The sequence below is a fragment of the Anabas testudineus genome, chromosome 21 (assembly GCF_900324465.2).
Source record: "Anabas testudineus chromosome 21, fAnaTes1.2, whole genome shotgun sequence".
Classification (NCBI taxonomy): Eukaryota; Metazoa; Chordata; class Actinopteri; order Anabantiformes; family Anabantidae; genus Anabas; species Anabas testudineus.
In genome coordinates, this window is record NC_046629.1 from 2,771,188 (window position 1) to 2,784,511 (window position 13,324).

Here is a 13,324-nt window from a genome sequence, read left to right on the forward strand (position 1 = left end):
GTTTGATCAATGTCAAAGGCACCCTGCATCAAAACCACAACCAACCCTGTTACATTACCTGCTCCCTGAAGCAAACATCTGCATTTCCCCTGTTCTCTTTTCTGCCTCGGATAAACAAAGAACCAGATCACCCCCAGTCAGGATGGATTACACTGTGGACAGGCCACATTAGTTTCCAACATACATGACAACCGACCAAGAACATGGGGAAATTGTACCAAACTATACAACAATAGTAATGGTGAAGTTACTGTTTGTAGTAAGTACAATAAGTACAATAAAAACCCATTTCCAGCTAGTACTAGAATGCAACATATACATACACCAGGGACAGACACCTGTCTTCTAGAAATCAGGCTAGCACAGGTTCTGTGGCTGTGTGAAGACAATTAAGCCTCCACACCAACAGGTGGCAGTAGTCTGTATTTGTCATTCAACAAAGGAAAGTAGAAGACCCAGGACTGTGGACACAGTCCACCATTCTCACACCAGTTGCTCACCTCCCTCCGGCCATGTAGCTGTGCAGATATTGTAGTATCTTCCATATCGTCTTCCATGTGTGCTCTTTAAATGTGCCGTTTAAATACCTGAATGACTTCTGTTTCTCTTCTCTTGCAGTGATTCGCTGAGCTGAAGAACCAATCAGAGTGGTCTTCCTCAGCGATGGGCACTGCTGCAGACTGAGAAACCCCTGGTCTGACCAGCAAAGGTGAGAGACACATGCAGAAGCTGACTGTGTCATCAGTATGATGATAAGTTATTTGGTCTTTACTCAAAGTTTGTTGCTGACTTGATACGTGAATTAGCAGATATCAAGAATGCAAACACATTCTTCTCAAGCTTTGGGCCTTTAACTATGTGTAACATGAGAATGTACTGTATGGGACATGAACGTGAAAAGCGGATTATATCTTTAAATGTTAAACGGGAAGAGTTCAGTTTATCCATTATAAAGAGAACTACTCAGGCTGCAGTTATGATTCTTTAAAGACACAAAAGTAAAAGTATGTGCTACAAAAACTGCTTAGTGGACTACGAAATGGAAAAAACAATAAGAATGTATGATATCTCATCAGTCTGGATGAGCTTAAAATAACTGTGGATGAAAGAAGTGGGCAGTGACACTCAGACTTGAACATGAGTCAATTTGTCCGTTAATTTTTTATGCTGCCTCTCGTGGGACCTCCCCAGCTTTATGGAACTACAACACCAAATTGCTGATGTACCCCAGTAATGCTGAAGTATTTTCACTATAAACCTGCCACACGAGCTCAACATGAGCAGTTCTCTCTAATATGGAGCAGTGAGTGGTAGGTGCAGTCAGGTTGAAATAAAAATGAAAAACTTCACACAGTAAAATCATTTCTGAATTTTACAACAGCAACAGCTCTGAAGTGTGGAGCTAAAAACATCCAGTAAACACACACACACACACACAGCACACAGCACCGGCCCACCAGCTGAGTCTAAAAGGGTGTGTTGGTGAGAGATAAGATTTTCCCTGATGTCCTGATTTCTCTTATTCCTAAGCCAAACACCCTCCTGTCTCCTCACCTCACAACATCCCCACATCTTCACATGAACACACAACCTCACACGATCTGCGAGGACAGATTTTAAGTTTCAAATGGCACAATAAAAGGTTTTTGTGCAACACAAGCAGCCGTGCACCCGGGGACAAAGACAATACAGTAGCTACGGGCTTCAGATTCTTTTTGTTGAAAAATCCTAAAGTAAAGAACAAGCTCGTCGTCTTGGGTTTACTGCTTAATTATTCACTCGGCATTAATTAGGCAATCAGCTGGCAGTGTATTTAGCCCACCAGAGCCCATAAAATATGAATAAACAGCACTTGTCTGTATGTTGTGCTCACATCTCTACAGTAACTCTGTGTATTCTGCAAAGGAAACAGCTGACACTGCAGTTTCTTATTTAATTTTTGGGTTGTTTGTTCGTTCTGTAAGTGTCGGTCACCTAAACAACGATGGGGATCAATCTGCTCTATTTCAACACTTCCTCTGTTGGACCATGATGTAAATGTTATAGTGTAAATAAAGGAGTAAATATCCACCTGCCTCTGAAATAGGTGAACATTAAATTAACATTTACAATATAAGAATGCATTCACACAGGATGTTACAGTTCTTTATGTCTCCACACTCAGAGCATCCATCCATACCATTATGTACCTTTATAAAAAGTGGCTGCATGGTTTAAATGTGCAGTTTCCTGTTTTTTAAGAAGGTCATAAAATCTGTTTGAGGGGTGCAGAGTCGAAGGCTTATTGTTTAAAATCTTTACAACATGACAGTGGACAATGTGAAATAGTAGAAATAACTGAACAGATTTGGTTTAATTATCATCTCTATCATCACCAACAACAGTATATTCTTTTATTGAGCATGAATTTCAATGAATAGTTCACAATAGGTGAATTAGCCTGGATTTCTTATTCAGCTGTTAAGATGCTTCCTTTAACTTTTAAAGTTTTTTCCTTTAACTGGTAATACTAGAAAGTTGTAGTAGTGCTAATAATGGTGAGGTTAGTAATAATAATAATAATAATAATAATAAGTTACAGATAATGATCGATTAAACCCATAAAACTATATAAGACATCAGTTGTCTAACCAAAGGCCAGGCTAAAGATGATGTAGCTGCATCTTGTGTGTGATTTAAAGATAAATAGTTTCTGGACATTCCTCGTTCATGCTGCTTCGCTTCCGGCTGGGAACTCCGCCTCATGTTTATCCCTCCACTGGAAACGACCGAAGGAAACTGCGGTTTTAGAGAAGCCTCCACCGCGACGGCACTCCGCCATTTTGGCTCAAAGCCTGTGAGGTTCAAACGGGAACTCTAGGTAACGGCCGGGCGCCAAAATGGAGGACAGCGGAGCAGTTTCACAGCCCGCCGTGTGGGAGGGGCTTGGTTTTCTGGAAGCTCCTTGGAGCTCAGCTCCGGAAAAATCACAAATCAGCGGCTGAAAGTGGAACCGGACCGGGGGAGAGGCGGAGAACGGCCGCACCGAGCGCTCCGTGCATCCGGAAAAACACCGAAGAAGAGTGTGTGAAGCCGGGATGTGAAGCTCGGTGAACGGGAACGGGAACCCACCTGGATCCGAGCTGTAACCCGCGACCACAGCGTTCAACCCGGCGTCGGTACCGGGAGCAGGAGGTCCACTCTCTGAGACACCGGGAGCCTGCGGGGAAAGGCGGGGTCGGACCGGCGGACTCGCACCGGATCGTTGTGGAGCTCTCCCCCTCAGAGACGCGGCGCTGTTCGGGGGGCGGAGGCTCGACGACAGGAGCCTGCTGGGATTTAGAAACCTTCCCCGGGAACTCCTCACGGACTCCCCGCTGCTGACGGTGCGAGCGGCGGCTTCAGGTTTTCCCGTCGGACGTCAGCTGCTTGTGGCCTTCGTGCGCACCGTTTGTTGGGAATCACAGCCGGGTTTGGGACGCGCACTTGGGGGGGGGATTTTGTCCCCAGCCGGGGTCGGACTATGGCGGACGACGACATTCTGTTTGAAGACGTGTACGAGCTCTGCGAGGTCATTGGAAAGTAAGTGGAACGACCTGTGACATGTTTTACCGGTAAACGTTTGTCAGTCGTCGGCGCGCGTTCAGGCGCACGGAGTGCGTGCTGGTGTTCGTGCGGGAGCTGGAGCTGCTCGTGATAATTGAATGTTTAATGACCGTGTGACACCTTTAAGGAGCAGTATCACCGTCTCCTGTCCAGCAGGAACAGTTCACTGCCTCCTGCGTGGTTTGTTTTCACCGTCTCACATAAAGCACCTCGGCTCCGTGCGCTTTAACCCAGTGGCAGTTGGCAACTTGCTGCAGAGATTAAAGGGCAGGGCACAGACCGTCGTGAGTCATGCACACCGCACATCTGGTCATCGTTAGTGGCTCTGAAGGCTTCATCCAGGCTACATGTAATAATATTCACCGCAGTGCACAATTTGGGCGATTGTTTTCCTCCAGAGAAGTCCCACTATGTCCACCAGGCTCTGTGGAATAAGAGCCAACATTAACCTCACAGTAAATGTGAAGAGAAGCTGCCCTCTGTAGGAATATCACATTTCCATTATAAAGTACCATAAAACCTAATGATGAGCCGTGAGACCACTGCAAACTCCCCTCAGAATAATAGTTTTGTTGCAGAACCTGAAGGTGAATTACCTTCTCTAGTGCAGTGCTGCTTCAGATGTCAGGGCAATTAACATTTATCCCTATAATTATAATCTGTTGCAACCAAGTAGGGTGTTGTGACACTCCTGTGTGAGAGAGAGTGATGGAGTAATATGGCTTTGAATGTTCCCATGCTGCTCCTGCTGTGATGACTAATAACCAGGACTAGTTAAAGCAGTCTGTTCTCAGCCTATGATCAGCCTCCCTGTTTGTTAGTATTTTTATTGTTGTGTTCAGCTTTGTTGTGCTAAATAGCTGCAGCACCTGCACAGCACCTGGGACTTTCCAACCTGATATCACAGGTAAAGGAACTGAGGAAGAGAAAATGTGGAGGGAGACGCTTCCTTTTGTTTGGATATGCAGCTGAGGCGGCTGAATGAGTGCAGAGAGAGAAAACTGTTTCAGCTTTGACCGACGCATGAATAACTGACTGTGTCATCCAAACTGCTGGTCTTGAATGAAGCACTTCATTGGGCGCACAAACAGAAGCTCCATGTGAATCAGGAGTTTGGCAGACCTGCCAGCCGTTCTCAGTCAGTCAGAACCGGCTGGCTGGTTATGGGACTTCTGCCGTGTCACAGAGCTGGTTGACTGTTTGACGGGGCGATAAGACCTGTACAGCACATGTTTAGGCAAGTCTGAATCTGTGTCTGCTCTTTTTTTCCCACAGTCGCAGGCGATTTTCTTCATCGCTCAAACACTAACCCCCAAAAAATCCTGTGCCTTAATGTAAAAATAAGTGAATACATGTTCAGCCGAGGTTGTGGTGAGACAGCAGGTCCACTTTGAAGCCAAATGCACTGAGTCAGCGACACACAAACACACTTGAGTTTTCTGAATCAGAGCTTTAGTCATTGTATTGGACAGATTGTGTGTGATTTACAGTTTGCAGAAGGAGAGCACAGTCTTTTTATCAGCCGCCCGGCTGTTCTGTGTGTGGAGAGCTGCTGCAGCCACAGCTTCTTTTTAAGATGCAGCTGAAGCGCCAATTGTGGCTTTTGATCCTGAAAGAGACTGGATTAACTGCAGGGAAACCCGACCAAATGACAACACCACAGTCAGGAAAGGCAATATTCTAAAAGCCCAACGCCCTGGATCTTGTGTAGTCTCAAGTGTTTGCGTGTGTTCTGTTGCAGATTGAGGCCTGTATGTGGGTCATCCTGAACTGATGCTTGGAAAGCAGGCTAGGGAGGACCTGTGTCCCCTGGATTTAGTTGGATTTACAGCTGGACCCACACTGATTTAGACAGTAGAAGATTTTTCATCATTTTAGCTCTGCACGCCACCACAACTGAAACAGTCGCGATGGCCTTTAAATGCAGACTGTCGGCTGTAATTTAACGTTTCGACTGGAAATCCTGGAAGATCCATGTAGAAATTACAGCTGTCTTTATTTGTAGACTCCCAAATTTAGAGGCTCAAAAGTAAGTGGACAATCTACTTCCTAAATCAAGTTAAATTATTGGCTGCCTATAGTCTGAAAGCTGCAGACATTTCTAGATGCTGTACCACTCCTCAAAAACAGGAAAAGGCAGATTAGAGTTCATCCTAGAAAAAGAAAGCAACTGCTCATGAAGAATACGAGCTGATCTGTGTATATGGACCTAACTCTGTGTGTGTTTTGGTGCAAGTTGACGTACATCCATCGTCTGACTGTGCGAACCCGACTGAAGCCTGTGCTTTTGTATTTTTAGAGCACTGACCTCAGACAAAAGCCTGTCACCCACATGCGCGTGAGTGTTTTATGTACATCTGTCAGATTGATCCTGCCTCTTGTGCTTCTGCGTCCCGAGGCACAAAAACAAGAGAATAGAAGTGAGGGTGGGAGAAAGTAAATAAAGATGTTTGGACCAATAAGAGGCAGCAGTAAAGGGGGGGGGTTGGAGGATGAGAGCGAAAGAGAGGTTGCACTGTAGATGGGATGAGGGAGGGAGTAAGAGAGGTCAGGGCAGGGGCGCAGTAGATGGAAGCAGTCCATTAGTTTGAGTCACACGTTAAGAGACATCCTGTGCCTTCAGGCCGTGCTCTTTTCTAGTCCAACCTCACAAAAAAGTTTCTCACAGTAGAAGGAATTACACAGCACTGTGCATAAAGACATGGACTGCGACAAAGATGTTTGCCTTTGTCATTTTTCATAATCCTCGTCGCTTTAAACTGTCTGCAGGTAATTCTCCATAATAGAAAACTGTAACTTCAGTGCATCAGGCCAAAGCTGCCCAAACAGTAGCCAAGGTTTAGATTAACTCTGTCACAAAGCAGTCTCCACAATGGCAGAGAGAAGGTATGCAGCGGACCATAGCGTGTGTCTTAATGGAGCCAAAAATGAGACTTAATATTACCCAGGTGAATGGATCACTGCCGTCCCTCACTCCGGCTTTAACAATGCAGATTGTTCTATAGCATACTTGGCTGTGGAGCTGATCTCCTCCAGTGCGATTGAAATGAATGACCCACCATTTGCATACCTCACGGTCTAGGAGGACACTCGAGGGGGCTGTACAAAGCCTGCATGTCATTATAACTCTTGGCCCAAGGAGGTGTGTGTTAATGTGTGTATGTGTCAGTTCTTGCTGCTGTGTGGTCGAACGTGTTGCTTTCCAAGAGGTGACAGGGAATATAAGCCCGAGGCCCAGCTACTGCTCCTGTGCATGTGTCTCATTCACCTCATGGGGTGAACTGACATCACCCTGTAATCCACAGGGAAGGAAATACCCACTAGTTCACTCTCCCACTGCTGCCGCCGCCTTTTCCAGCTTACTGTGGAAGGAACTACAGTAAAAGTGATGGTTTGTGTGTGTCTCCCTCATCCCTCTCCTCCCCTCTGGAGGAGTAAAGCCTTTGCCAAGGTGCAACCTGCCAGTTTGGTTAATTATGCATTTTAAGAGCTCTGCTAAGTTTGGTGTATTTATGTGCATGAGGCATTGGCACACATTTGTCCTTGATAAAACGTGTGAAACACTGACCTATATCAGGACAAGCAGCTCCACTACAGGAGCCATTTCTCTCACACAGTTGGCCCCAGGGCTTGGTTTGTTAATGGTGGTAAGCAAGGCTGGATTCTGCTAGCGAATGCTGAGGGTGAGGAGTGGGTGGCCTCGCAGTGCACTGCTGAAGTAGTGACATGGCCCGGGCCATGTCACCAGCAGAGCCACGGGCTGTGGGTCAGCAGGTTAAACGCAGTCGTGTTTACATTAGAAGACCACAGTGAGCTTTAAAAGACAAGTCTGCACTGAATGTAACAGCAGCTGTGTTTACTGTAGAGACTCCTGGAAAAAATATCACACTGGGGGTCAATTTAAATAACGGCATCTGCCAAGTGGTGGTATTTCCTGTACTGTGTTGTCTCTTTTCAGTGGCTGATGAAATGTCTACTTGGCTTTAGACCCACAATGGTTCTTCTCTAACAAGGTCTCCTTCAGTTTACTATAATAAATCCATTTTAATTGGGAGTCGGCAGTAGTTAGTGAGTAATTTCCAATTATGAAGTGCAGGTTTTTCTAAAGACATAATGCATGAACGATGTGACTGAATGGGGTCTTTGGCCTCATGGGAATACACTCGCGGTGTTTCCTCCAGGGCCCTCGCCTGTATGCAGACAGCTTGCTCAGTGATCACAGCCTCTCTGTCGGGGTACGGAGGAGAAAATGTGCTGAAAGGCTGGTTCCAGCACACACAGTTACGCACAATTACACACGAGATGATGTGGCAGAGCGGTCTCACACTCAACCACTAAAATATTTATCCATCCTCATCAAGATGGAGAAAACACCTCTAGCTGCTCCCCGTGTGCAGCAATAAGTACCAAAAGCTGCGTTTAGCGTCTTGTTGAGCTCCGCAGACGAACAAGTGTCACAATAACTACCTGCTGGAGTAGACTCTCAGTGAGCACAGTGGCTTTTAAGCTGTTGGATTATTCAAAGAAATTCAACACTTCCCCTGAAGTAACACTCTTCTTATCCCTGTTTCCTATTTATGATCAGCAGAAATCTAATCAAATGATGAGTTGATTTATTCATAAAGGCCAAAATATCTATCACCTTTATGATGGTAACGAGAGTAACTGTCGCTGTTTGTGCTTTGCCAAGTATATGATCAACTTTAGGTTGAAGTATTCTGGGTAATTTTGTGGTTTAACAATTGAATTTCCATAAAATCTGTTGTATTAGCTTATGCGTTGTCTCCAGTTGGGAAATTGGTCTCACCACCAGGTCAAACATGGACCTGAATGAAAGGAAATACATGTTCATGCTTGGCAGGTATGTTATAATGTGCAGTATGAAATTATAGCACTAGGAAGGTTTATTCATACTAAACTATTCATGCAAACACTCAGCTTTTAACTCACTAGTTGTTCCAACAGGACTGATGATGTGTGTTTTAATGTGAGTCTGTAATATTTGTTAATGTCAAGGTAGAAGTCAGGTTTGAACAGTGCACTGTAATTCTGTGTATTGGTTTTCTGGCTTAAGGTGATGTACTGTAGATAACTGCAGCGTCTCCACCAAACACATAGCCCTACAGACATCCACATGCTGCCAGTGGATGGTTAATTTTAAACCAAGTATAGATGCTGTTTCTACCTCCTTAGGCTGTTGTGGATGCACAGCAGCGCTGCAGGCAGAGCAGCGTAAACAGAGCGGTTATCCTGGGACTCCTCTCGCTTTCTTCATTTCCACTTTAGCTTCCCATAGAGGGAGGATAATCCATACGTGATACCTGACCTTTTTACTAATAGAGTGATCAGTCACATTCTCCAGATGATGAGGATGTTTGATGCAATCTGCTTCACTGGTGTCAGACTGGCTAAGCAGCTGAGTGTTTCAGTAATCTACGCAATAGCAGCTTCTTCCAGCACACTGACCCACAGAGTCTGACCACACATAACAACCACACCTCTAACTAAAGTTTCTTCCAGATCCGGGCTGTTGGAGCTCATTATAAGTGGCAGTGTCATCAGAGACATGTGTCTAAGAAGAGAGACTGAGGGATTTGATCTGTAGCGAGTGTTTTTACTGATTATGGAACATAAATAGTTTTGCAGTTATTTTCTGACTTCTGTACGTTCAGTGTAACTGCTATACACAAAGTTAAATGACGTGAATGTTCCCAAAACAGCTCTTATTTCACATATGGCAGATGTGTTGCATTAAGGAAAACCCCATATTAGAGATGATGCAGTAACAGGCAGAGTTTCTCACTTGATAAACGGTGTCTATGCTGGATTTAATTATTATTGATCAGAGAGACAAGATTATGAACTCACTTCTTATTTTTCTGCAGATTCTGAAAACCTTTATCAGCCGTTACTGATTTCCCAGTATGAAAATCTTAAGTGCATGTCACACACAGAGTCTTAGCAATATTCATCAAAAGACCTTGAACAAACAGCAGCAGTGTGCTACCTTAAAGCAGCAGAAAATGCCCTGATGAAAGCTCTGCACCAGAGCACTCTGATTGAATAAAGTACACAGGCTTCCAGCAAGTCAGGAGCTGTTGCTGATCTGTCTCTTACAAAGCTTGATGGATGGCTGCTAATCAGTAGGTAGTGCTTGATCTTTGATCTCCTAATTAACTCTTCAGTGGACTCAGGCTGCAACTAGTAATTATTATCATTGTTGAATAATCTGCCTGTTATTTTCTGGATTAGTCATTTAGTCTGTGAAATTTCAGATATGACATAGGAAACTGAGAAAATCAGCAGGTATTGTCCTTAAAGAAGTGAAAGGGGGCGAAGTCTGTGTCGCTCGGGCCTTTTTCACTACGTACTGTTACTGAGCACGTGTCAGGATCAGAGTTTGTGGTCTCAGCAGGTTTCTGTCAGCTAACAAGGTGACACAGCACCTTTTGTTAATGCATTATTAATGAATTTATTTCCTAGATGACCCAATGTGTGTCTGAAGGCCCCCCGACAGAGTTGTCATGTGTGTATAATTAGTAAGTACAAAAACAAGTTTAGGGAGGTGATGAAGATTACGGTGAAGTCATCCTCAAACAGGAACGTTTACATGAACATTTCCTGCACTTTTGGATAAATAGGATATAATTACTGACTAAAAACAGCATGTTTTTTTAGTAAGTTGAGGTTTTTGGTTTGTCCATGTCAGGGGATTAAGTTGCCAAAAGTTTAGCACTAGTTTTTACTCTCTCATTTTTATTTTCTCTACTTCGCTGTCATTTAGTTGGGGCCTTTTCAATCTCCACCAATTTCCATGCTGCATGCCAAAGCACACACTGTCACCTGGGTTACAGCTGCAGCCTCTTGGAAAAACACCCACAGTGTAACACACACGGAAAAGACATTTCCCTTTCAAACCCTTCAAAATGTCTTTGGGAGTTTTATAGTAGCTCAGTTGTAGAGGACATTGTTCATACTGTCAACCCACACAGAACACCAGAAGCTACACGCTGCGGCTGTTCTCAAAAACGTCGCAACAACGAAATGAGAGGCGAATGTGCTCGTATGAGAGGAACGACTGGGCCTAATGTTGAGCATGTGTCATTACTGTTTGTTCAGTGGAAGAATGAGAGGAAAAAAAAAACAAGGGTAGAGTTACGAGCGTCAAGTCTGAACCCTCCTGTGCTAAAGATGGTTTGCAGATGTCGAGAGGCTTCGCAGTGATTTCATGTTTTCACAGCACTAAAATGTCTTTGCTGTGTTGCACATATTGTTATTTCAGACCCGATATATAATTCAGGTCAAGATATGATGAAGATAATGACGATAACGCTAAAATAGTGTAGCTCATAATGCTACAGGGAGGTTATATTGTATACTGCTGGACAGTTATAAACGGGCCATCTGAGGTTGTTGTTAACGAGGATGTTACCAGAATCACAAGAAGCTGGAGTCTGTGATATACGACGTCCCTCCATGTACTGGACCAAGTACTTTTCTCTCCCAGGAACTAAAATCCAGTTAATCCAGGAACCTTCCTTAAAGGGACCTATCTGCTGGGAACTTTAGTCCTCAGATTCTGTAGTCTGTTAGTCTGCTAGTTAGTCATTTACCAACCTATAAAAACCTCCAGGCTTTTAACGAGTTACGAGCCCATTAAAACATATTGCCTGTTAATTGGAGAGCAACACACTCGTCTGCTTTTCTTTGTTACTGCTCACAGGTGTGTGTGTGTGTGTGTTTTTCTGTGGTTCTGTGGACAAATCTTTATTCAAATCCTCCTTGTGAGGACATTCTGTTCAGTCCTCAACATCAGAAAGCTGGTTGAGTGATTTTTACCACTTCTGTTACTTTGGTGCTTCAACCGACCACCCAACGTCTGACTGAAATACAGTACAGTACCATTTTGCTAACACTTTTCCTGATCTCATCTGAATTGTGTGCTGAATTACATGCACATGGCCACAGGGCCATGGAAACATGGAGCTCATGGTGTATGTGCAGCATGTCCTCATGTGCCTATGCTCCATGGCTGTGTGTGTGCATTCAGATGAGTCTAATGTATTGTGATGGTGGCCCCCAGTGAAAACTAGAATAGATGCATTTCATTTATTTCATCCAGTCTCTCATTATTGTTTTCGTGTTTAACATGTTTTTGTCTGAATGGTGATAACGGGCTCTGCAGAGGGAGGAGGTGGTTGTCTGTGGCCGGCCTGCCTCCCAAACAATGGCTCATATTGATCAGAAGAATGTGAGTGTGAGTGAGTCTCGGTTAAGTTGATTTGAGAGAAATGCACAGACAAACATGTTCCACACACATCCTCTCATACAGACACTCGTTGTCGCATTCAAACATCATATTATAAGAGATGGACGCCCAGTAATCATGTGTCTTTGAGCGTGATTTATGATCATCTCACGGTGACTCACACAGATGTGTAAAGAGTTGAATATGCACACAGGATGAAGACATGTTGTACATATCTACAGACCTGTCTGTGGCTGCGCTGTAGCTTCCAGCTGGGTTTAAAACATTTATACTGGCTGCAGAGGAGATGCAGGGTTGTACAGAGGTATTTGGAAGTGAGCTGGTGCATGTTGAGATCTCATCTTAAAATTAGCCTTTTTACTGGTGCGTTCCTGTTTGAATCACATTTTATGATTTTGGCTCTGTGAAGGGGAGATGTCTCGCAGTCTGCTCCTGGATACGACACCTCCCACAGTCGGCAGGAAAAAGAAACTCCTTGGAAGAGATACAAAATAAGAGAAGAGGCTGGATGTGAAAAGGATGCAGGCGAACGAAGGCAGTAGAGGTGATGAAGCAGTGAATATTTAGAGGAGCATTGATGCAGAGGGCTCTAACGGGCCGCAGCCGCATTTAGCAGGAGTATTTTAGCTGTGTTGACATACTGTCTGACAGATGGGTGACACATGCTCCGTGTCCCAGGCTCATTGTAAGTGCAACTGGGGCTCGGTGACAGAGGCACAGACTTGCTGTGGTGAGCTGGGTGGAAAAAACCACATTGTCTTACTTCACAACCTCTCAGTATAATACACAGTTACCGCCCCAATTCCCTCTTTATCTCCTCCACTCCCTGCTCCGTCTCTCTGCTCTAGTTCAGCTCGCACTATAAATGCCAGCATTATTTATGGCGACATTAAATGCAATGTAAATAAAATACCAGTATATCACTTTTATTTCAGTAACAGGAAACATGGAGCCAGGTCACAAAGCATATTGTTCATTTGTAGTGTAATCCCAGTGATTTGATTTTCTCCACTCCTCTTTCTGCTCTCGTCTGCAATAATGTGATGTTACCTTTGTCTGAGTACAGAGTCTTAGTCTTATTTACTTATGGTTTAGACTTGATGTTAATGGTTGTAATGATTATTGTGCTGTTGTTTTATAATTTACATTACTTTAGTGTGAGGGGACCAGGCTAGAGATCACACAGGGAAGATCTGAACCTGTCCCGAGAGGCACAATTGATGCTGACCTGAGCATATTTTATTGCATCATTAATGTCAATATATAAAACATAAAGCTGATTCTTCGTTTACTGGATTCTTCTGTGTTTTCCCGACTCAGTCTGCTCTTGCAGCCCTGCACTGTTCAGTGACTGTTGGACTTCACAGTCCAAGCACTTTGTTCCCAATGTGAGTGATAAATTGACACCTGATGTTATGAACATGTTCATCATCATAGTTAAAGAATTAACATTGATGGTTTCCACCATGC

General features: G+C 44.2%; 1 protein-coding gene across 4 annotated transcripts in view; it reads left to right on the top strand.

Moving 5' to 3' along the window:
* Positions 1-2,891: 2,891 nt before the first annotated feature.
* The window catches only part of caska (calcium/calmodulin-dependent serine protein kinase a), a 91,648-nt gene continuing 81,215 nt past the window's right edge, over positions 2,892-13,324 (top strand). For 2 of the 4 annotated variants that reach the window (XM_026377102.1, XM_026377103.1), the window contains exon 1: positions 2,892-3,561. In XM_026377102.1, coding sequence (XP_026232887.1) covers positions 3,503-3,561 — 59 coding nt within the window. In that variant the 5' untranslated portion in view covers positions 2,892-3,502. The remainder of the gene's footprint in view (positions 3,562-13,324) is intronic. The other 2 variants (XM_026377104.1, XM_026377105.1) reach the window with 2 other exon arrangements.